Source organism: Camarhynchus parvulus, chromosome 13 (assembly GCF_901933205.1).
Source record: "Camarhynchus parvulus chromosome 13, STF_HiC, whole genome shotgun sequence".
Classification (NCBI taxonomy): Eukaryota; Metazoa; Chordata; class Aves; order Passeriformes; family Thraupidae; genus Camarhynchus; species Camarhynchus parvulus.
Genome location: NC_044583.1, coordinates 11,978,289 through 12,000,688, shown reverse-complemented (window position 1 = coordinate 12,000,688; position 22,400 = coordinate 11,978,289). Strand labels below are relative to the sequence as shown.

General features: G+C 56.9%; 1 protein-coding gene across 3 annotated transcripts; it reads left to right on the top strand.

The window, feature by feature from the left end:
* Positions 1–167: 167 nt before the first annotated feature.
* On the top strand, positions 168–16,399 carry ANXA6 (annexin A6). Of its 3 annotated transcripts, none has more exons than XM_030957474.1 (26): positions 168–295; positions 2,569–2,627; positions 5,150–5,234; positions 5,471–5,565; positions 5,724–5,837; positions 5,944–6,034; positions 6,148–6,227; positions 6,304–6,360; positions 6,509–6,602; positions 6,685–6,780; positions 7,040–7,098; positions 7,357–7,479; positions 7,659–7,717; positions 8,145–8,220; positions 9,128–9,209; positions 9,533–9,627; positions 10,053–10,166; positions 10,590–10,680; positions 11,094–11,173; positions 11,372–11,425; positions 13,278–13,295; positions 14,087–14,183; positions 14,490–14,585; positions 14,870–14,928; positions 15,638–15,760; positions 16,041–16,399. In XM_030957474.1, exons 2-26 carry the CDS (start codon positions 2,610–2,612, stop codon positions 16,098–16,100), a joined length of 2,016 nt encoding a protein of 671 aa, XP_030813334.1. In that variant the 5' UTR covers positions 168–295; positions 2,569–2,609; the 3' UTR covers positions 16,101–16,399. The 3 variants fall into 3 exon arrangements, with proteins under 3 accessions (XP_030813334.1, XP_030813336.1, XP_030813335.1); XM_030957475.1 differs by lacking the exon at positions 168–295 and adding an exon at positions 485–722; XM_030957476.1 differs by lacking the exon at positions 13,278–13,295.
* The last annotated feature ends 6,001 nt before the right edge of the window (positions 16,400–22,400 follow it).

Genomic DNA, 22,400 nt, shown 5'->3' with positions numbered 1-22,400 from the left:
CTCTTGTGCCAGGAGACCCCTTCCCCACAGCAGGGTGATTTTGCAGGGTGATTTTGCGGGTGACACCGGGCGCCGCCGCACCGCGGGTGATTTTGCGGTGACATTGGGGGCCGCGGGCTGAGCTCTGGCACGGCACCGGGGGTGGGATGTGGCCGTGGCAGGCGGGGACAGGGGGCGGTGACGTTGTGGCCGTGAGGAAACAGCTGCTGGCCAAGGACGAGCGCTCGGCCCCGCGAACAGCCCGAGCGCGGCCGCGGCTCCTGCGAGCGCACCCAGCGAGAGCTCCGCGCTGCCGGTCAGTGCCCGCCCGGGCCGGGGCACCGCGGGCTGCGGGGCCGGGCTGCGGGGCGGGGTGCCCGAAGGGGCCGGGCACTTTTTTCCGCAATGGCCTGGGGGGAGGAAAGTCGTGGAAAGCCTTGGCTGGGCTGGGCGGTGAGCTGCGCAAGCGGAGGCTCCCTCCAAGGGGTGGCTGTAGGGGGAAACCCTGGGGTTTTTTCTTTTTATGAAAAATCTTTCCTTCCTGACAAACCCCGGGGGCTGCGCTGCCGGCGCTGCTTCCTGAGGTGGGCTCTGCGGGCCCCGCTGGGTGTGTCCCGGCCGGGATGCGCCTTAGTCCGTCCGGGCTTTGGTGCTGCGGCGGCTGCGGAAACGCCCATCCCTCCTTCCAGCCGGGATCCAGGCTGGGGATCCCCCTGCCTTGGTACCCACCAAGCTGTGCACAGGTAAACGCAGCCCACAGCAGCCCCGAGGCTCGGAGCTCCTGAAGGCCTGGGAGGCTTTTTGGCAGTGGGGTGGGGCAGGGCATTTTGGGGAAGCCCTGTCAGGAGCGTGGTCCGGTATTTTTAAGCCGGGGAAGCTCGCTTTGCTTCAGGACAGCGGGTGGCGGGGCGCTGGGCGTTGTGGCCTCTGTGCTGGGGGAGCCCCCCAGGCCAGCCGGGCTCTTGGGGTGCAGCCCTGAGCTCACACCTCTGGGGGGGCTTTGGAGAGCCTGCAGGGGTGCACTGCTGGCAAAACAGGCTTCCACAGAGGCCGTGCACATCACTTGGGATTTCTTACGGGATCCCCGTAACCCACGTGTCTGAGTTGTTGGGTGGGGGGCGGGTGTACCCCCATGCTGCCCGATGGACAGGGTGTGTTTGTGCGGGGATTTTCCCGGGGCTGCTCTGCCGGGATCCGCACAGGTGGCAGCGGCAGCAGCGGGGACAGGGACGGGGCACTACAAGGACAGGTCGGGGACTGGGTGTGGTCGGCGATTCCCCAGCGCTGCCGAGATGAGCTGGGGGTTCTCAGCCCCGCTGCCACATGCGTGGAGTGAGGTAGCAGGGCTGTGCCATGCTGGGATTTCCCCATGCCCAGGAGGGTTCACAGGCTCCAAGGGAGCATTACCAGGCTGCTTGTGCTGGGGTGGGATCCCTGGCACCCACCCGGCATCCGCAGTGCGGCCCCACTGCCTGTGGGACATGTGGGGCTGTCCCCGGCCCACACCACGGCAAGGGGCGAGGCTCACACCCTCCCCGGCTGGAGGGGAAAGGGGAGGTGAAAGCAGCTCTGCGTTCCTGCAAAACCCCCTCCCCTCAAGCACGGCGCCTGTGGGTGCTTTTAAAATCTCCCTGTACCCAAGCAGGGGCACCCAGCTGCACGGATGGTTGCAGGGCTGGGTCTCCCTTGCATGGGAGCCCCTGCAGGGATGTGCAGCCAAGGCAGGGAAGTTCATGTGATTTCTCCTGCCCGCTCCATGGCATGAAACCGAACTCCTCTGGGGTCAGAAATCCCCCAGGGGTGGCCCTGCTCTGCTCTGAATTTTTCTGCAACGTGTCTCAGAGGGAGGGTGAAGGAGCCAGGCGGGGCCGTGCCTCAGCTGACGCTCAGCGGTTCATTCGTGGCCGGGATCCATTTTCCAGCTGTTTTTCTCCCTCTACCAGCTTCTTCTGGAGCAAATGGCGCTGCTGGGGGACTTCCTCTGGGAGGGTGGGGAGAGCCCACACCGCAGTGGGTTGCAGTTATAAATGGTGCTGGTGTTAGAAAACAACCTGCAAGTTACCCTGGAAACCCAGCTGTGTTTCCTGGTCTCCAAGGATGTGTGGGACTGCTGGTGGCCTTGATGGCTGCACAGAAACTCAGATAACAGCTCTGGGGATATTGTGGGGGCTGCCCAGCACCACGAGACAAGGAAAAGTCCCCAGCAGCTGCTGAGGCTGGGATGGCCCCAGGGCTTGGGGAGCAGAAGGGACATTGAGGGGTGCAGTGAGAAGGCCCAGCCCTGCAGAGGGTGCTCAGCCCGTTTCCACGTATTCAGCACATTTTTCTGCTCTGGTTTCTCTTGGTACTGACAGGAAACTGTGCAGGCTCTGCTCTGCCGTGGCCTGTGGGGTGCCCTCAGTGCCAGATACCAAAGGCTCAGTAACCACAGGGTGGCTGTGCAAAGCCCCTCTCCCTGATCCGTCCTGCAGCACCTGGCAGTGCTCTCCCATGGGCACCACCCCCAGGAGGGAGCAAACCCTCCCTCGACTCACACAGCCTGCAGAGAGGGGCCTTGCCTCACACTGACCTTTCTGTTCCCTTCCACAGCTCCTCCCTGCCCTCACTCCAGTGGTTTCCAGCTTTGAACCATGGCACCCCAGGGAAAGGTAAGGGTGACCTCCACAGGGCAGGGCTGGGCCCAGGGCTGGGGCAGTGTCTGCAGCAGCAGCAGCAGCAAGGATGGGGTGACGTGCACGGACACCGTGCTGCCCAGAGCCTGTTTACATTCCTGCCTCTCCAGCCAGTGCTGTCTGGATGTGATGCAGATGGGGGAAGTGCTGGGCTGGGGAGCAGGGACAGCAAGGAGCAAAAATCCTTTTGGGACCACAGTGGGATGGGGAAGAGAAGCGGGGCCATGGGAAGGGGAGGAGGAGAGATGTTGCTCTGGGGATTTGGGCATTTGATGGAGAAAACTCCTGCCTGAGCATGCTGCAAGGCATGCAGCCCTGTTTGGGCCCTTCCCCTCTCCCAGCCTGGATTACTTCCCACTCCAGACTGGTGCTGTGTGGCAGCTGGGTGAGCAGGTGCTCCCCTGCAGCCAGGAAAACGTCTCAGCGTGGGTGGAAAGCCCTGCCTCGATGGGCAGGCGTGGCTGGCTCAGTGCAGCCTTCCTGCTGCCAGGGGAGGAGTCCCAGCCCAGAGCCTCCTTCTGCTCTGCTGCTGGGGCCAGGCTCTGCTTCCCATTCCCTGGAGAAACCCAGCAATCATTTCCTCCAACCTGACTACCTGGCAGTGGTTGCTCTGGGCGGGGAAACTGAGGCACAGTGCAGGTGAGCATTTTCCTGCAGTAGTCCAGGACCCCAAGCAGCCATGGGGTGGAAGAGAGCAAAGCCATGCTGGGAATTTTGCTTCCACCCTCCTGGCCCCAGTGTGGCTTATTTTTAGCTGGGAGGTCCCGGACAGGCCAGGATGACTCAGAGGCTGGAGGAGGGGAGGCAGGAGGCCCCTGGCAGCTGGAACAGCATGGAAAGTGGGAAGGGGGTATGAAGAGTATGCAGTGGGCAGGATGCTGTTTCCATCCTGACTGATGTTCCCACACTTGCCTGGGGCTCATTCCCACAGAGAATGCAGGGAGTGTGCGGTGATGCAGAGCACTGAGCCCCTGCCTCAGTTTCCCCTGCCCCAGCAAGGCAGGCAGCTCATGCTTCAATGGCTCAGCAGGCAGGAACACAGCCCTGCTCTTCCTCTCCATTTAACCAAAGCCAGCATCTCGACTTCCCAATACCCTCCAGCCACCCTTGTCCACTCCTGCTGCCTCCAGGCACCTCCTTTGCCTTGCAATTTATTTCCATCCCTGTAAGGCATGTGTGTGGGAGCAGCTGTGCCAAGCCAGGAGGGTCTGGGAGCTGCTGGGAAGTGGGGCTAAATCCAGCTCTCCTGATGAATCACCTGCAATACGATCTGTCCTGTGCCTGCCTGGTTCCCTGGAAGGGCAGCATCTCCTCCTGGGGACACGAGTGCCAGCAGCTCCTCCCAGGAGGGCCTGTGGGATGTGCCCAGCTTCCCTCTGGAAAACAGGAGGAGAGAGGCTGGTTTGTTTCTGAAGGTGCTGGGGGGATGTGCAGCAGAGCTGCTGTGCTGTGACATTGGATGGGAGCCAGGAGAGTGGTGGGAGTGGAGCTGCCCTGAGTCCATCCCCTTGGGCTCATTCCTGGAGGCACTTCCTGGGTCAGGGACATTGATGCCCATCTTCTCTGAGGATGTGTTGGCTTTAGATGTCCATGCTGGCAGCAGGCCTGGGCCTTTGTGCAGCTCCTGAGACCTTCAGGAAGCCGTGCAGCAGATCCTGAGCAGATGAGCCCAGGGAGGTGCACATACCCAGCTGGCACAAGCACAGCCAAGGGAGGATGCTCAGTTTCCCAGAATGCTGACACAGCTGACAGCCCCAGCTCAGCCCCCAGCCCTCCTGTTTGTCAGCAGGACTGCTAAAGAAATGCTGCTGCTCGGTTCTTCCCACTCTGTGCCTCTGGTGGGGATGAATCCCAGTTCCTTACGTGGGGCCAGGATGATTTCACCTCTGCTTCCACCCAGGGGGGTGCTGATCTCATTCAGGCTCCAGGCTCCCATGGGTGAATTCCCTGAACAAAGCTGACCTGGCAAGGGGGATTTCAGTCCCTCTTTTTTCCTGAGCTCTCTGGAGGTGTCATTCTTGGGCAGTCTGGAAGTGGCAGAAGAGCAGATAGAAATGGATCATATCAACCCCCAGGATTCCTCAGGCTCTCAGGAAAGTCTTTCCCAGTGCCCAGGGTCCCTGCTCCAGCCCCTCGGATCAGCCTGGGCCCCATGGCAGTGCACGCTGGAGCAGGACACGCTGTTGGCAGCTCTGGTGCTTCTCAGAGTTTTCCACTTAGCAGCCCATTTGTGCCTGTAATTTTGTCTCATCCTCAGCATCCAAAGTGGTTCCTTGCTTGCAACAGGCAGTGGAAGATTAATTCCTCTGTAGGGAGAGTAAACAGGAAAGGAAACAACTGCAGAGGAAAACAACTGTTTATGTCTGAGCTTGAGCTTTGCCTTGGGCAACCTGAGCATAAAGGATCTCACCTCAGTCCTGCTCAGCTTCAATTTCTCCTTCCCCCATCCCACTGGGGCTGCTCCTTCCTCTTGAACCTTCTCTCCTGCTTTCCCATAGATCTACAGGGGCTCAGTGAAGGATTTCCAGGGCTTTGACGCCAACCAGGATGCAGAGGCCTTGTACAATGCCATGAAGGGATTTGGTATGGATGCTCCTCCAGACTGTCCCAGGCCTACCCCTGGTGTCCCTATTTCCTGGGTGTCCCTTATTCCCTGGTTGACCCTTGCATGGCTGGGTGTCCTGCATCCCTTCCCCTCTCAGCTGGCTGACTCTCCTGCTTTCCTCTCCTCCCTGCAGCCAGCTTGGCTCTCCTTGTTCCCCCAGCCCCAGCTCTGGGCACAGCAGGCTGGCTGTGGTGACTCCTGGCTCTCCCCACAGGCAGTGACAAGGAGGCCATTCTTGACCTCATCACCTCCAGAAGCAACAAGCAGCGGGTGGAGATCTGCCAGGCCTACAAGTCCCTCTATGGGAAGGTAAAGCCAGGAACACGCCCTGGCCCGTGACCCCACTGCAAACACAAATGGCCGTGGCTGCCAGCCCCCAGCCCACACAGGGACCCACCACTCCCTGGAGCCACGCAGAGATGCTGTGGAGCAAAGGATCCCCCAGTCCCTTTCTCCCCCTCCACCAGGACCTGATTGCAGACCTGAAGTACGAGCTGACGGGGAAGTTTGAGCGGCTGATCGTGAGCCTGATGCGGCCCCCAGCTTATGGAGATGCCAAAGAGGTCAAAGATGCCATCTCGGTGAGGAAGGGGTGGGCACCCTCCCAGGGGTGGGCAGGCTGCCCAGGGCCCCTCTGAGGGCACCCCAGCCAGCCCAGGGCTCATGGGGCTGTGTGTCTGCCCGCAGGGCGTCGGCACAGATGAGAAGTGCCTCATTGAGATCCTCGCCTCCCGCACCAACCAGGAGATCCATGACCTGGTGGCTGCCTACAAAGATGGTGAGGGCTGAGAAAGGGAAGGGGCTGCCCTGTGTCCTCTTGAGCCACAAAAAGGGCAGAGGTGAAGGGATCCAGGTCTCCAGGCCTGACTTCTTCCCTTCCTCTTCCACCAGCCTATGGGAGAGACCTGGAAGCTGACATTGTTGGAGACACATCAGGCCACTTCAAGAAGATGCTCGTTGTTCTGCTTCAGGTATGTCCATCTGTCCAGCATCTGTAGGTGGTGGGTGCCAGTGCCCTGCAGGGCTCAGCCCATCTCTCTCCCACAGGGTGCCAGGGAAGAGGATGATGTGGTGAGCGAGGACTTGGTGGAGCAGGATGCCAAGGTGAGCATTGGTGGGTCACTCTGGTAGGTGGTATCTGGGCAGGGATGGGGCTGGTGGCACTGGGACATCTGGATTTAGGCTGCAAAAGGTGGGTGGCTGCCAGGGGAGCACCCTGAGTTAGGCTGTGCCACCTTCCCCATCCCCCCAGGACCTGCTGGAAGCTGGGGAGCTGAAATGGGGCACAGATGAGGCCCAGTTCATCTACATCCTTGGCCGGAGGAGCAGGCAGCATCTCCGCCTGGGTGAGCATCACCTGCGAGCTCAGGGTGGGCCTGAAGGTGCCTTGGCAGCTTCTCCAGGCATCTCCTTGCTCTCATCCCACAGTCTTTGATGAATATCTGAAGATTGCTGGGAAGCCCATTGAGAGGAGCATCCGGGGGGAGCTCTCTGGTGACTTTGAGAAGCTGATGTTGGCCGTGGGTAAGCCAGCCCCACATGGGGATCCTGCAAAAACACACCACTGCCCTTCCTGGGCTGGGAGGGCTCAGCACCAGGGCCAGCAGGGTCAGGGCTGTGGCTGTACCTGGTATCAGGGAGCTCAGGGAGGCTCCTTCAGGAGGGGTGGGGATGCTGGATGTGGTTCCCATGGGGTGTGGGTGCTGCTCAGAGGTTGGGGGCACTGGGGGCACTGGTGAAGCTGGGTGCTGGCATCCCTCACCACGCCTCAATTTCCCTGCAGTGAAATGCATCAGGAGCAAAGCAGAGTATTTTGCTGAAAGGCTCTACAAGGCCATGAAGGTGAGTAGATTTCCCCTTTTCTAGAGGGTCCCCCCAGCATTGCAGGGTCCCCTTTCCACGGGGTGCTGCTGGAGAGCAGGGTGACACAGCTCCATGAAGGCAGGACTTAGGTGACCTGGGGTCTCTGCCCTTCCCTCCAAAGGAGTTATTCCTTCAGAACCAGAGCTAGGTAGAACTCAGATAGAGGGTCCAACATGCAATGGGCTGAGCAGAGTTGCTTGGCCATCCCAGGCTTGACGTGGGGTTGGTCCCTTGCAGGGTCTGGGCACGAGAGACAACACTCTGATCCGCATCATGGTGTCACGCAGCGAGATCGACATGCTGGACATCCGGGAGGTGTTCAGGACCAAGTATGAGAAATCTCTCTACAACATGATAAAGGTAAGTGCTGGGGGTCCCTGCTCACCCTGCAGCAGCTGCTGGTGCTGCCTCCCTCATGATGCCAGCGCCTCTGGGAGGGCTGTGCTGGGTTCAGGGAGACCCCTCTCCATGAGCCCATCCCATGGCACTACCATGTTTTTACCTACTGCATGGCCCTCTGTCTCCGTCTGCTTTTCCAGGAGGACACATCTGGGGAGTACAAGAAGGCTCTGCTGAAGCTGTGCGGAGGGGACGATGAGTAAGACCCCCTGTCACCCCCCTTTTTCCCTCCTTGTTCCCTCGGTGCTGGGTACAACATCTGGCTCAGAGCCTGGTGGGGCACCTGGACCAGCAGCACCCACAGTGACTGTGGTTCAGTACAGAGGGCCCTGTGGCCCCTCTTCATGGCCAGCCACAGTGTCATGGTCCCTTCTTGGCACATGGGAGCCCTGCAGGGAAGGGCCAAACCCCTGGAGGGAGGATGCTCTGGTGGGGGAAGTTGGGATTCACCACACATTTCCTCCCATTCCCACCCATCCAGCCCCACAGCAAGCACCTGGTTCCTGCCCCTGTGCCCCGTGGATACAAAACACCCCTCGTGGAGGCGCAAGACAGGGTGAGGGGGGCTGCTGGCAGGTGCAGGGCCCCCGTGGCTCACTGTCCCCTGTCCTTGCCCTCCGTTGCAGTGCTGCAGGTGAGTTCTTCCCCGAGGCGGCGCAGGTGGCCTATCGGATGTGGGAGCTTAGTGCGGTCAAAGTAGAGGTCAGCACCCCACCCCCCTGCACCCCTCTGTGCTGCCTGCCAGCTTGGGACCCCTGGCTGCTCCTCTCTGCCATGGGGCACAGCCAGCCCCACTCCTCTGCTCTGACTCTCGCTCCCCGGCTTCTCTCGATGCCATTCTCTGGTTTTGGGGTACGAGGCTGGCAGGATGTAACCATGGCAGGGCTGGCTGCCCCCCGTGGGCTCCACTAACCCCCTCCTCTCTCTGAGGCCTTCCTCCCTTGGGGCAGTGGGTCCTGCATGTCTCTGCAATGCATCACATGCAGCCCTGGCTCCAGTGCCCCACCAAAGAACTCCTGCCCCCTGGGGCAGCCCAGAGCTGGCCAGGGCATGGCTGCAGTATGGGGAGTGGCAACATGCATGCAGCTGAAACTCCCACAGAAGGGTGCTTTGGGATGTGCAGAAAATACACCCTGAGCCCTACATGAACACTGTGAGGATGGAGATGTGTTTGGAGCATAAGGACACAGGAGGATAGAACTGTAGAGCAGGAGTGAGCAACCTTTTAGTGACTCATGTCTCTCAGTGACATGGCCAGCCCAGGCTGAGATGTTCCAGGCTAGGGCAGGCAGGTGTGACACTGGGCAGGACACCAGGACTCCAGGGATTGTCTGTTGCTGTCCTCTTCCTGCTCTCTGCTGGTCTGGCTATGGTTTGCCCTTTCATGGAAGGGGTGACAGTGGTGGGGAGATCCTCACTGATCCCCAGGTGCTTGCACTAACACAGAACCTGCTTTGGCCTCAGCTTGCTGGGTGGCACCTTCCCTCCTTTCCATCTCTCTTTCTTTCCATCTCTCCATCCCTCCATCCCTCCCTCTCTCCATCCCTTCATCCCTTCCTCCCTCCCTCTCATCCTGAGGGTGACCATGACTCCCTCTCTGCATCCACAGCTGCGAGGAACCGTGCAGCCTGCAGGAGACTTCAACGACGACGGGGATGCACAGGTGCTGAGGAAGGCCATGAAGGGCCTGGGTAAGTGGGGACCGTGACTTTGGACCCTTCCTGCTGCTCCTCAGCAGCTCCTGGGGCACAAAATCCATCCTGGCCCACACAGGGCTGCATAGAAGAAGCCCCAGGGGGAATAGAGATGGAGCTGTGGGAGTTCTCTCTTCCTCACCTACACAGTTTGTGGGGGTGGCGATGTGCCTGTGATCAGGGGTGACACGGTGACACAGTGTGGCTCTGCTGTCAGTGACACAGTGTGGCTCTGCTGTCGGTGACACAGTGTGGCTCTGCACTTGGTGACACAGTGTGACTCTGCTGTTGGTGACAGTGTGGCTCTGCTGTCCTCGCAGGCACCGACGAAGGGGCCATCATAGAGGTGGTGACCAAGAGGAGCAACGCCCAGAGGCAACAGATCATAAAGGCTTACAAGGCTCATTATGGCAGGGTACTGCAGCCTCCATCCCACCCTGCTTCCTCCTGCCCACATCCTGCCCCCTCCCACATGGAGATCAGCCCCTCACTGGAAGGAATCCTGCCCAGGGAGCCCTGGGCAGCTGGGGCACACCCACATGCCCTGGCATGGCTCCCCCAAGGGAAACAGTTGTCACAGCAGCCCAAGCAAGGCTGTCCCACCAGCCCAAGCAAGGATGTCCCTTCCCCTTTGCTTGCCCTATCCTCCACTCTGCACAGAGAACTCCAGAGCCAGAATCTCCCCAGAGCCACCCAAATATGTCACTTTAAACTGCCCCATGGGTTTTCACAGATGTCTCCAATCCCTAAGCTCTCCTCCCCTTTTTTTCTCTCATGTTGCCTCAACTGCTCCATCCCTGCAGAAGCAGCTGGGGATTGACTCCTCAAATGCTTTTGCAGGACCTGTTGGCAGACCTGAAGTCTGAGCTGTCTGGCAGCTTGGCCAAGCTGATCCTCGGGCTGATGCTGACACCGGCTCAGTACGACGCCAAGCAGCTGAGGAAGGCTGTGGAGGTAATTGTCACACTGCTGGTGACCCAGGGCTGTCAATGCCCACAGCTTCACAAGCCCCAGGGTCTCTCTCCTATGGAGAAGAAAATATCAGAAAGCTCCAGGACAAAGACCTGGTTTGCACTCAAGACCTGGTTTGCATGCCTCTTTGTAGCCCAGCATGCTCAGCCAGCTGGTGGCCACTGGAGAGCCAGGGTAGGGGCAAACCAGTGACATGCACTGCTATCCACCAGTCACACCAGCTGGGACCCCACCAGCAGTGTACTTGGACACTTCCACATTGATTCCTACCAGTCCATTTGCTGGATGTAGACTTTTGCCACAGGGTTGGCCTGGACCCCTCCTTGCCTGGCACTGCAGGGCAGTGCCATCCTGTCCCCATTTGGTGTTGGCACCTGCAGCACCCACTGTGGCTCTCTCTTCCAGGGGGCTGGCACAGATGAGAGTGTCCTCATCGAAATCATGGCCACACGGAACAACCAGGAGATCAGGGCTATCAACGAGGCCTATCAGGAAGGTAGGGCACAGGAGGGACAGGGGAGCACCCAGGTTCTGGGCACAGAGCACCCTGTGCAAGGCCCTTTCAGAGCCCAGGCAAAGTTTTATCTCTGGGTTGGGTCCGTGGCTTGGAGCTGTGAAGGTCTGCTAGTACCTCCAGCAGAGTGCTGGTTCTCACATCTCTCCATCTCATGGTGACATGCCCCAGCTCTGCCATCTTTGTCTCCTTCCCTGAGAGCTCTTTCACAATGATCCTGTTTCCTCCAGAGTACCTGGAGAAGAGGCTGTGCTTATGCTCAGGGCATTAGAGCTGCTGGGGTGATCCCCTCTTCCCTGGGTTTAAATTCAGCATCTGCTTCAGCCCTGCTTCCCATGGCAGGCACTGGTGGGTGGGAGTCTGAGCTGCAGGGCTCAGCCATCCCTTCTCCACAGCCTACCACAAGAGCCTGGAAGATGACCTGAGCTCTGACACATCGGGGCATTTCAAGAGGATTCTCGTCTCCCTGGCTCTGGTAAGGACAGCTCTCACTGGGACTTCTCCTCTCCCTGCCACAGGCAGTGCTGGGCTCTGGAAGGACAGTGGCTGGAGAAGACACAGCAGCCCTGCCCGCCCAGCCAGTGCTGCTGGACTCTGTCTGCCACCCCCTCACCTGGGGCTCTCCCAGGAGATGTCCCCTCTCCATCTCCATGATTTTTGTATCCAACCACAGGGCAACCGTGACGAAGGACCAGAGAACCTCACCCAGGCACACGAAGATGCCAAGGTAAGACCCATATTGGCAGTGCTCTCGTGGGCTTTGCATTAAAAAAAAAGAGAGGATGATGCATGCCCTGGTCTGGAACTGATATTCTCAGGGAAGCAAATGCTGCTGGGCCAGGGTCTCTGTAAACTGCAGGGGGAGATGCCAGGTGAATGAAACCCTTGGAGGTAAAGCTCCCATGCCTGATTCCTGAAGCTCTGCTGCTCCGTGCATGGGGAGAGCAGCCCCAGGGAGTTCCCCACCTGCAGGCTGCAGAGCTGCCACTCTGGGGTTCAGTAGCATACTCTGATGCTGAAATTTGGCTCTTGACCTTCAAATGCAGCTTTGGGCTGGTCTGCAGGAGCCACCCAGCTCTGTGTGTTGTGCAGGGGGCAGCCCTGACACACTGGGGTGCTCCACACCCCTCCTGGTGTGGTGAGACAACTGGAGGGGGGAGGCTGAGCAGCCAGAAGCAGTGCAGGGAGGTGCGGGGGCCATTCCCTGGCTGAGCTCCTGGTCCCAGGAGACCTGTGACCCACGGGCTGTGTTCCCCTGACCCCCTGCTCCTCAGGGCTGCATCTTTTCTCTAAGGGGCTGGGAAGATCTGTGCAGGGTCCAACCCGAGATCTTGCTTGGCTGTGCTGTGCCAGCACTGGATGTTCCAATGCACAGGAGAACAGCACAGCACAGCATTCCCAGCAGGGCTGCCACCAGCAGAGGGAGTGGATGCTGTGCTGCTTGCACCCTGCCACCCTCTGCCTGTGTGCCTGTCCGTGCTTACACCCTGCCACACTCTGCCTGTACCTCTGTCCATGCACTGTCTGCACCCTGCCACACTCTCTGTCTGTACCTCTGTCCATGCACTGCCTGCACCCTGCCACACTCTGTCTGTACCTCTGTCCATGCACTGCCTGCACCCTGCCACCCTTTCTGCCTGTACTTCTGCTCCTGCCTTTTTGGAACTACCTAAAAACAGAAGCCAGACAAAATTAAGGGAATAAAAAGCAGTTATATTTATTGAAGGGCCTTCAGGTTCATTTAGGGCACACGTAGCCCCCCAGGGGCTACACCCAAAAATGGATGACAGGTCACAGGTTTTCATACTTTTATAAGTTTGCTCCATTTGCATATTAGGGGTTAATATTCCAATTACAGCTTCGGGTAATGAAGTCATTTACCCCAAGTTTGCTCCCCCCCAGCTCCCTTTTGTTTACATGTCTTGAGGCCTGAGACAATAAGGTGTCCTTGATTCCCAGGCCTAGAGAGGAATTGTTTTGTCTGACTAAAATGGGAAAGCAGTAGCTAATGGAGTTTAACTCTATATGGAGTTTAGAGTTATACACTAAGGCACTGCAGGATTACAAATATATGAAAAATACAAAAGCTAAAATCCTAAAGCATCACTGCCCCTTCACTGCCTGCACCCCTGCTGCATGTTCTGCTGCTCCCCTCACCCTGCTGCACAGAGAGAGCCAGGGATGACATGCACAGGGACAAGCCAGCCAGGTGGCACCTGACCTGGCACCACGCTGTGTTCTGTCAGCAGAGCTGCCCTTCCCCTCGTCCCACTGGCAGAGGTGGGCTGGTGGGAGCCAGCCTAAAGCCAGGCAAGGATGCTCCAAGAGGAGCAACAGGCTGGCACCCAAGCTCCAGGGCTGGAGGATTCACTTTGTTTGGCCAGAGATCACCCTCCCAAGGTCCTGGTGTAGAGGCCAAACTGGAGGAGGACACAGGTTCTGCTCATGGGGAAGCAGAGGACCTGGGGACAGGGAGTTTTAAGGGATTTTGCTAGACTTCCCTTGCTGTGTCAGGGAACGATAAAGGTTGAGCAGCACCCTCTGACCCTGTTGTCTTCCTGTCTCTCTCTCTCCACCAGGTTGTTGCTGAGACCCTGGTGAGTGCCTGCCTTTTTGCTCCTCACCCTTCTGCACGTTTGAGGGGATGCTGCAGTCCTGGGGTGCAGGGCTGGGGCTGGGAATTGCAGCCCCACAAGCCAGGCCTTTCTGACCCCATGGGCTGTGCTCACTGGCTTGGGACTCTTGCATCAGGATAGCGGACAAGGGGACAGTGGGACCTGCAATGAGGGCACTTCCTGCAGTGTGGGGCAGGAGAGGGAGAAAGGCACCTGCCCTGCCCCTGGGGACCAAGCCTGCCTGCTGCCTGCATGTTCCAGGCAGTGTGGGACTCAGGGCTGGCTTCCCTGGCTCCCCAAAAGTGGGAATTGGGGAAGGGGTGACTTTCTCCTGCAATGGCCTAATGGATGAGATGAGCACAGCCTCCCACTGATGCCCACAGAGGAATGGCAGCCATTTCATTCATGGGCAGCACTGCTGTGGCCCAGGGTGGCTTCTGTATCTGGCAGCCCTCAATTTGCTCTTCAGGTGGTGTTGGTCATCCCTGAAATATCCTCCACAAAGGACAAAAAAAGTCTTAACCATGAGCATTTTAGAGCTTTTTCCATAAAAACTGGAAAACATCTTTTCTTAGAGATAACCTGTGAGTGTACAGCTTCACATCCATGCAGAGGAAATGCCTTTTTTAGGGAGAAAAATCCCCAGCTATTTTCCTGCTCATAATCTCTTTACAAAAGGGTTTCCAGTCAGGACTGGCTGTCCCAGGAAGAGCTTTTTGACACCTGTGTCCCTCTCTGCTATGTCTCCATGTTCACTCTTTGTTCTTTCCCAGAAACTTGCTGATGTGTCCAGCAATGACTCCAGTGACTCCCTGGAGACCCGATTCCTCAGCATCCTCTGCACCCGCAGCTACCCCCACCTCCGCAGAGGTAGGATCACACTTCTCCATCAGCTGCAACACCAGTGCTGGGATTTGGGCTGGGTGGGAGATGGGGAGATGGGGGTTCCCCCTCAAGGCTGAGGTTGAGCCCTGTCTCCCCAGCTGTGGTGGGGATGAGGCAGTGGGAAGAGATGGTATGGCCTGGCATTTGAGGTGGTTTGTTAAAGCCACCCAATCCTGCTCTGGTGGTCCCACCTGGTCCAGAAGTTTCTACAGCTGAGGCTCCAGTCTCCAGGGTGCCCAGGGCTGGGGTGGAGCAGCTCAGCAGTGACCCTTTCCTCTCCGCCATGCCCAGTGTTCCAGGAGTTCATCAAGATGACCAACCACGACGTGGAGCACGCCATCAAGAAGCGGATGTCGGGAGATGTGCGGGACGCCTTCGTGGCCATCGGTCAGTGCTCCCTCTGCACAGGGCTCCCCAGGGCAGGCAGCCCCTCCAGCTGTCACTGCCAAGGCAGGGGGCCACCAGATTCCTGCTGGGAATCTTCATGTTGGGCCATGGAGACTCCCACTGGGGCATGGGGTTGGGGCACTTGTGGGGTCCCTAGAGAGGGCCAGGCCTGCACCCTTGTACCAAGGAGGGCTTGTGGCTGAGACAGTGGTGCCACAGCTCCTTGCTGAGCTGTGTGCCCTGGGTGCCATGAACCCTCTTTCTGTCCCCTCTGTGTGTTGCAGTGCGGAGTGTGAAGAACAAGCCAGCTTTCTTCGCTGACAAGCTTTACAAGTCCATGAAGGTGAGGACAGACCCTCCTAGGGCTGGGCTGTGGGAGAGGGCTGTGCTGGGCTCCTCTGGGACCATGCTTTAACCCCGAGGAAGGGATGGGGTTTGTCTTCTGGCTGTGCCTAGGGGAGTAGGGAACGGCTGGGTTCAAACCAACATCTGGGGGTATCAGGAGATGTGTCAGGCTGATGTCTTGCTGGCAGCAAGTCCAGCATATGTCCAAGGAGAGATCATAGAACAGTTAGGGTTGGAAGGGACCTTCAAAGGTTTCATCTAGTCCAATTCCCTGCAATAAGCAGGGACGTCTTCAAGACTATTTAAGGCCCCATCCAACCTGGCCATGAATATTTCCATAGAGGGGTGAGCCACCACTTTTCTGGGCAACTTGTGCCAGTTTCACCACCCTCACTGTAAAAAATTTCTTCCTTGTAACTAGTCTGAATCTTCCCTTTTAACTTAAAACCATCACCCCTTTTCCTATCACTAAAAAGTTTGTCCCCATCTTTCTAAAGCCCCTTTTAAGTATTAAAAGACTGCAATAAGGTCTCTCCAGAGCATTCTCATCATCAGGCAGAACAACCCCAGTTCCCTCAGCCTTTCCTCACAGGACAGGTGTTCCAGGCTCATTTTTGTGGGCCACAGCTTGGACTGTGCTGGAGATGCCAGGAGCATCTGTGAGCCCCAGTCCCTGCAGGGCTTTTTGTTCAAGCTCTCCCTTGCAGGGTGCAGGCACAGATGAGAGGACCCTGACCCGGATCATGATTTCTCGGAGCGAGATTGACCTGTTCAACATCCGGGGCGAGTTCATAGACCTGTTTGACAAATCACTGCACCACATGATTGAGGTGAGGGGGCAGGGACATCCCTTCCTGGCTCATCACCTTATCTGGCTGAGCCCTGAGGGGACCTGAGCCATGAGTGGCACAAGGGCTGAGCATCACCTGGGCAGGGGGAACCTGCCCCCAGCAGCCCCAGAGTTGGCTGGTCTGGCTGTAGAGAGGATGTGCTGGCATCTTTCACTGCTGCAGGGATGCCTGCAGGGTGTCCAGGACATGGAGCTGTGCCCAGCACCTTGAACCAGGCTTCCCCAGGGCTGGTTCTCTGACACAGCTCTCCCTCTTGCAGAAGGACACCTCTGGCGACTACCGTAAGGCTCTGCTGGCCCTGTGTGGTGGGGAGGACTAGGTGGCACCTGGGACCCTTTGTGTCTGAGCCAGCACACAGCCACTGCCTTGATGTCACCGCAGCTTCGGGGGCTTCAGGGGACACTCAGTCCCCTCCAGAGAACAACTCACTTTGCGCTGGAAAGCAGCACCACATTGCAAGCGGGGGAGTCTCGGGGAGGGGAGCAGAGGGGTCTGGGTAGGGAGGTTGTCTGTCTTGAAGCAAAATAATTCATACCCGAACATGCCACTAAACCAAAGAATTTACCCAGATGGAAAAGACAATTTTAAATCTGATAAATAAAACCTCACTGTTGCTGACCCTGGGGCGAGAGCAGTTGACTTACTGGGGCAGGTTTGGGTGGGACTGGGAAGCCTTGGTGTCTCCTTGCTCCCGTAGGCAAACTCGGGTAAGAGCCCAGCCCCAGCTCCAGGGAGGGCCCTGAAGACACCACAAAACCTCTCTGAGCAACGCTTCTGCTGAGACAGGGGCTGAAAATGCATGTGGGGCTGGCAGCAGTGCAGGGACTTCACCAAGGGCTTCGCTTCATGCCTCTGAAAATCCCCGGCAGGGTTCATGCCGTTGTGTGGATGATGCTTTCATAAACCAGAGATACAAATCAGACTTGATGGCATCCACCCGTCCTCACACGCGGTTTCCTGTGCTTTCAAGCTGCTGAAGAAGCAGTTGAAAGGCACATGCCATACAGGCTACACCCCCAAACAGTTTGTTTGCACTTCCCCCAACACTCAGGAGAAAAGAACTGGAATTTCCAAAAGTGGGAAATTCCAGCACTTTCAATTGTTTCCAAGTCAGAACAAAAAGTTGTGAATACCCTAGTCTTCCTCAGAACAGCTGGGTGAGGAAAGCTACACCTTCAAAATATCAAAGCAGTGTTAGGAATAATAACACAATATTATTACAACACTTCAAAACCAGCTGAGGTCAAGAAGCAGCAACATGTAGAGACAAACCAGGGAAGCTGAAACAACTCAGCTGGGTATTATCCCACTAAAAATTCCCTTGATGCCTTCCTGTAAAACATCCCCTTGTAACAAAATAATCTTTCTTGGTGGAAAACAGTCTGGATGAAGCTTTTTCAGCCTCCCCATACTCCCCATAGAGATTTGGGTTCCTCTGTCTAGCCCCTGTGTGTAAGTAGGATTGGGCATCCCTGTCCAGACAGCATCTTGGGGGCTCAACATACCCCACACCTGCAGCAGCCTACAGATCACCTGCTTGGCCAGGAACCTGCTGCAAAGACTGAGCAGCTGCAGAAGTTGTTTTGAAGGGAGGATGTAACTCCAACCTCCATCTGCCTGTCTCTTCCTGCGGCTCTGTGCTGCAGCTCCGAGCTTTGCAGCAGAGCCTTCTGGAGATGAGGGGGGCACTGAGACTGCAGGGAGCAGAGCTGGGCACCTCCCTGCAGCTGGGAACAGGGATCAGCAGTGAGGAAGGCCCAAGGAAGTTGTGAGGCTTGGGTGACAGCCCATCACCCCTGGGAGAGCCGGATTTGGGGCAGCGGAGCCCTGTTCCTCCAGAGCAGGGGGAACCTGCTCGGTGTTAGCACAGGGCCACGACATGTGAGCCATCATCTGCTTCATTCTTGTTGCCAAAACACACTCGAGGGGTTGGTACAGGGGGGATGTTCCCAGGGGTAAACACTCCTGGGAAATACACTCTTTATCAGTGATTTTCTGACTGTACCATGACTGCTATACACCAATGGCCAGGGCCATTCACCACCCACAGCCTGGATGTCTCAGAATGCCACAGCACCACAAGTCAGCCCCTCAGGGCCAGTCCCCAGCCCAGCTCAGGGTGACGCCACCAACCAGGAGGACTGGCTGACCAGAGCACACTGTTCCCAAGGGCAGGAATTTACCTGGTGCCTGCTGCAGGCTGCTCCAACAATGCAAACAAGATAGCAGAGTCACACAGTGTTTGGGCACCGGAAGGGAGAGTGAGGTGGGGTTTCCCCCTTGAACAACTCCCTCTTCTGGAAAAGTCCTGCACCCAAAAATCCTTTGTCTTGCCCCAGTGCCATAGTAATCCATCTCCTGCAGCACCTACTGTTTCAGCTGGAGCAGAAAACAGCTGGTGGTATTTTAATTTCTGCAAATACTCAGCACAGTCAATACCCCATTTGAGCATAGGTTATTTCAGCACCCGCCCCGTGCTGGGGTTGGGTCTGCCCTACAAAGAACCACGAGCTGGCCTGAGCTCAGCAGAGCTACCTATCCTAAGGCAATGCCAGGAGGGTGATGGGATCTTGGGAAGCACTAGCATGGCCTCTGGGACTCACTTATAAAGCAACTTCATCCTTATCTCTGTAGCACCCCAGTCTCCAGAGAAAATACACTCCATAGCACCACTGTCCATGAACACCTCTGCTCCCTGCTCTGGCTCCAACCCACCCAACTGAGAGCAGTCAGTGACAAATCCCATGCCTAATCTCTTGAGATCAACAAGGAGGTGAGCATTTCAAAGAAGGCTAGGAAAGAAAGGGGGAAAAAATCAGCAAGGCTGTGAGCAGGGTAAGGGCTGGAGGCAGGTCTGTGCTGGCCATCCATGCTTTAGCTTTCAGGGGTACTGCAGGGAAGAGCCTGGGATTTACACTTTGCACATTGACCAGCAATGTCGGGGGCAAGGGCTCAATTCCAGGCAAAGCCAAGGCCAGATTTCACAGGTTGCAACATCCAGAAAACCCCACGAGCCCATGTTTGCTGCGCAGAGAGGGCCGGACCTCTGCTCTGAGTCAGCCACTAAAGATCCTCTTTGCTGCCAGCCCCTGGAGAGGAGGAGCCACAGAGGCAAAGGGGATGCTGGCCTAAATCCTTAAAACAATGGCAGCCACTTCCATCCCACCTGCCCTCTGAAGGGAGAAACCCAGCCTTCAGCCTTGGGAGGTGGTGAGCTGGGGCTGGGGAAACAGCTGAGCTCTCCAGGAGTGTTCCCATATCTCTGGAGCAGCTCTACAGGACATGATGACTGCTCTGAGCCCTGCTCTCGGGCATTGCAACTGGATGAGACACAGCCTGGGGAGAGAGGAAGAGGGGAAAATCCCCTCTGAGCCTATTGCTGGTTTTGTACAATGAGCTTCCAAATTATTCAAAACTTAAGTCATGCAAGGAAATCCTCTGAGCAATCCCACACCTGGTTCCCACAGTTTTTGGCCCCACTATGGGACGGCACCAGGTCCCACCACAGCCCATCCTGCTGACTGTGGAGGAGGGAGAGGATGGCAGGAGGTGCTGATCTCCTGTGAAATGGGTGACACTGACTCTGGCCTCACATGCCAGAGGCAGAGGAAGAAGGGAGAAGGGAGCCCTCATTCAGTGAGAGGGTAAAGCAGCCCAGCATCCCTGGAAAGCCAAGGTGTGATCCAGGCCCCTGTGAAGGCAGGGTACAGCTGAGGCTTGGTGGAGCAGGAATGTTCTCCAATACATCCTTTCTCTCCTATTTGGATCCCTTCCACACTCCCTTCTGCCCTCCCAGCAGCCAACTATCCCAGGCTCCCTCTCCTGCCTCTCCCCTGCCCTCCATCCCAGAGCCCTCCCATCCTGCCAGGTTAATTTGAGTTTCTGATTTGCATAAGCAGCAGATCACAATGTTCTGGAAATCCCCTCCTGCAGCCAGAGCTTCCTCCCCACTCTCACAGCGTCACTGTCGGCCTCCTGCTTCCTTTCGCTGCCGGAGCACCGGGACACATCCCAGCAGCACTGCACAAACAGCAGCCCCCAGCACTGCACAAACAGCGGCCCCCAGCATTCCACAAACAGCAGCTCCCAGCATTCCACAAACAGCAGCCCCCAGCTGCTGATCTGAGAGGGATCCTTCGGCAGCCCCCTGCAGAGCTGAGCCCTGGAATGCTGTGCCAAATCAGCTGCATCCCCTGCCTGCTCTGCTCCTGCCTTGCTCCAGGGCCAGCTCCAGGCACAGCCAGGTCCTGGCTGGCCCCATCAGGGTTCAAGTGAGCTCTCTTTGCCCAGCAGCAGAGGGCAGGGGGATTTTTTGGGCAATAAGAGCTGTTGGGCCAATGCCACTTTGAATTCACATCACTGGGCCCACCCTGCTCACTCCAGAGTGGGATCAACTTGAAGGAAGCCAGACTTGATCTGAGACAAGCAGGACCTGGGGACAGGGGAGTCCACCACTCCCCATCTGCAGCCTGTGCTCCTTCTCAGCCCGTTTCCCACAGCACAGCAGCAATCAGGGCATGTTCACATAAATAAGCTGCAACTGAAGGTGCTGAACCCAAGTTTCTGTAACAAAAAAAAAAAACCTAGTGTGTCAACGTGTCAGCTGTGAACACACCCTCACAGCCACACAGGCGTGCTCATAAACCACAGCTGCCATCAGGGGAGTCTTCTCCCCTGGGAGCATGGTGGGACCAAAGGAATGAGGAAGGACCAGCAGGACCAAAAGCCTTTCATTTTCATAGTGAAATTCATGCTGGCGTTTGGGTCAGCCTGAGCTGGCAACCTCAGGTAAAAACACAAAGAGCAGCTGGCCAGAGAGGTGGAGAGGCACCGAGTGAGGCTGTGCCATCCACAGGTTCCCAGGTGCAGGCAGACCTCAGACCCCCAACTCCTCACCCTCCTGCCCAGCACTCACACTCCTGCCACCCAAACCAGATGGACTAAAACTGAGCCCTCTTCAGGCCTTGCAGCTCACACCTGCCAAGTGTAGACCACACGCCCTGCCAGGTACAACTCTACCTGCTGGCAAGGAGCTGGGGAGCTGGAATCAGCCTCTATAAAATAGAAACATTTAAAGCTTTGGTGTTTATTCCAGCACCAGCTGGCTCCAGCCTTGGTTCTGACCACCAGTTCTCCTGGTGGATGGGTTCCAGGGATTCTCTGCAACCCAGGAAAACCATCAGCTGTGCACTTCCATCAACAGACCCAGCTCTTCCCTGCTCCCCCAGGAAGATGCATCCTGTTCTGACTCCAGCTAGGGACAAGGATGAGATGGAAATACAGGTGGAACAATAATGCCTCTTGCCAGGTGCAGCAGTTTCTCTGAGGAAAAGCACATTTGCAATCCCAGTGAAGCTGCCCAGAAACCAGGCAAGGAAAATGATGTAACGAGGCTCTCCAGTTGTCCAAAAGTGAATCACAGCCTCTACGACAGCCCCCCCCACCCCTTTTTGCTGACTAATACCTGACACGAAGGGCCCCTGGGAGGAACAGCATAGGAGAACCCTTTAAGTGGTGCCTGGCTCCCTATCAAAACCACACAGAGGCTGTCTGGGACCTCCATCATGGGGAATTCCCCTTCTCCATGCCTAAAAGTAAGCTCAGCTGGGCCAGCCTTCCTGCATTTGGGGATCGCAGGCACAGAGCTCCTGCTCTGAAGGGCTCTCCCTCCCCCAGCCCCTCCAGGACCCAGCCTGGTGAGTAGCACGATGATTTTTTCGGTGGGAGATTTCCCGTGATGGAGTGAGGGGAAGGCAGGCAGCTTTTGGGGTGCTGCAAAACCAAGCCACCCCTTTTGCTCCTAAAAGAAATAAGCAGGGTTTTGTTATTTTGTTGAGGCATTAATTTATAGACAAGGTGTTTTCTGGTTCTGTGGGACAGCATTTAGCTTTGAAAACGGGTTTTTGAGGGTTTACAGAACAGCACTGGGCTTCTCATTGGGGTAAAACACGACTTTCAGGGAACAAAAGGAAAGATGTTGGGCATGTGGGGGGTCCTGCTCTCTCATCCCCAGCTGAGACTTCAGACACGAGCACAAAGAGCCCATCAGGGTCCCATCAGGACTGAGCTCTCGTAACCCAGACAGGCTGCCAGGGTGACCTTCTGCTGCCAGTGAAGGGCAATCAGGAAATGGATTTTCTGGGGTTTTAATTTTCACGACCCAAAACATCAAATCCCCAAGAAGTGGTGGAGCTGTGTGAATACAGCTGAGTAAGAAGCCAGGACTGAGGCAGCTGGAAACAGCTCAATCTGCAGTGAAGGACCTCGCTGAACCCAGCACCAGGTCACCTAAGGAGGACACAACTGGAGTACAGGCAAACAGCAGCACAGACGCTTACAGCAGGATTTCTTCACTCCTGGTTCTTTGCTTTACACGTATATTTAATAAAAACCCACCACCTTCTCCTTGTAACAAAACCAACAGGACAAAGAAAATCAGGTAGCTGTTGAGCGAGTCCCAAAGAGCAGAGTGAACTCAGATGTCCCTGTGCATGGTGCTCCTCTGGCTGATTTCAGTGCTTCACCACGGCACAATCGCAGCAGCAGCACAGAGCAAAAGGATCCCAGGGATACACGCTCCGCTTAGAGGGTGGAATTCCCTCATTTAACATTAACTTGG

Excerpts from the sequence above, each read along its gene's own strand:
- ANXA6 (XM_030957474.1), top strand. Across the intron at positions 9,210-9,532 it reads GAAGGCCATGAAGGGCCTGG|GCACCGACGAAGGGGCCATC; the intron begins GTAAGTGGGGAC and ends CTGTCCTCGCAG. Across the intron at positions 14,184-14,489 it reads CTACCCCCACCTCCGCAGAG|TGTTCCAGGAGTTCATCAAG; the intron begins GTAGGATCACAC and ends CGCCATGCCCAG.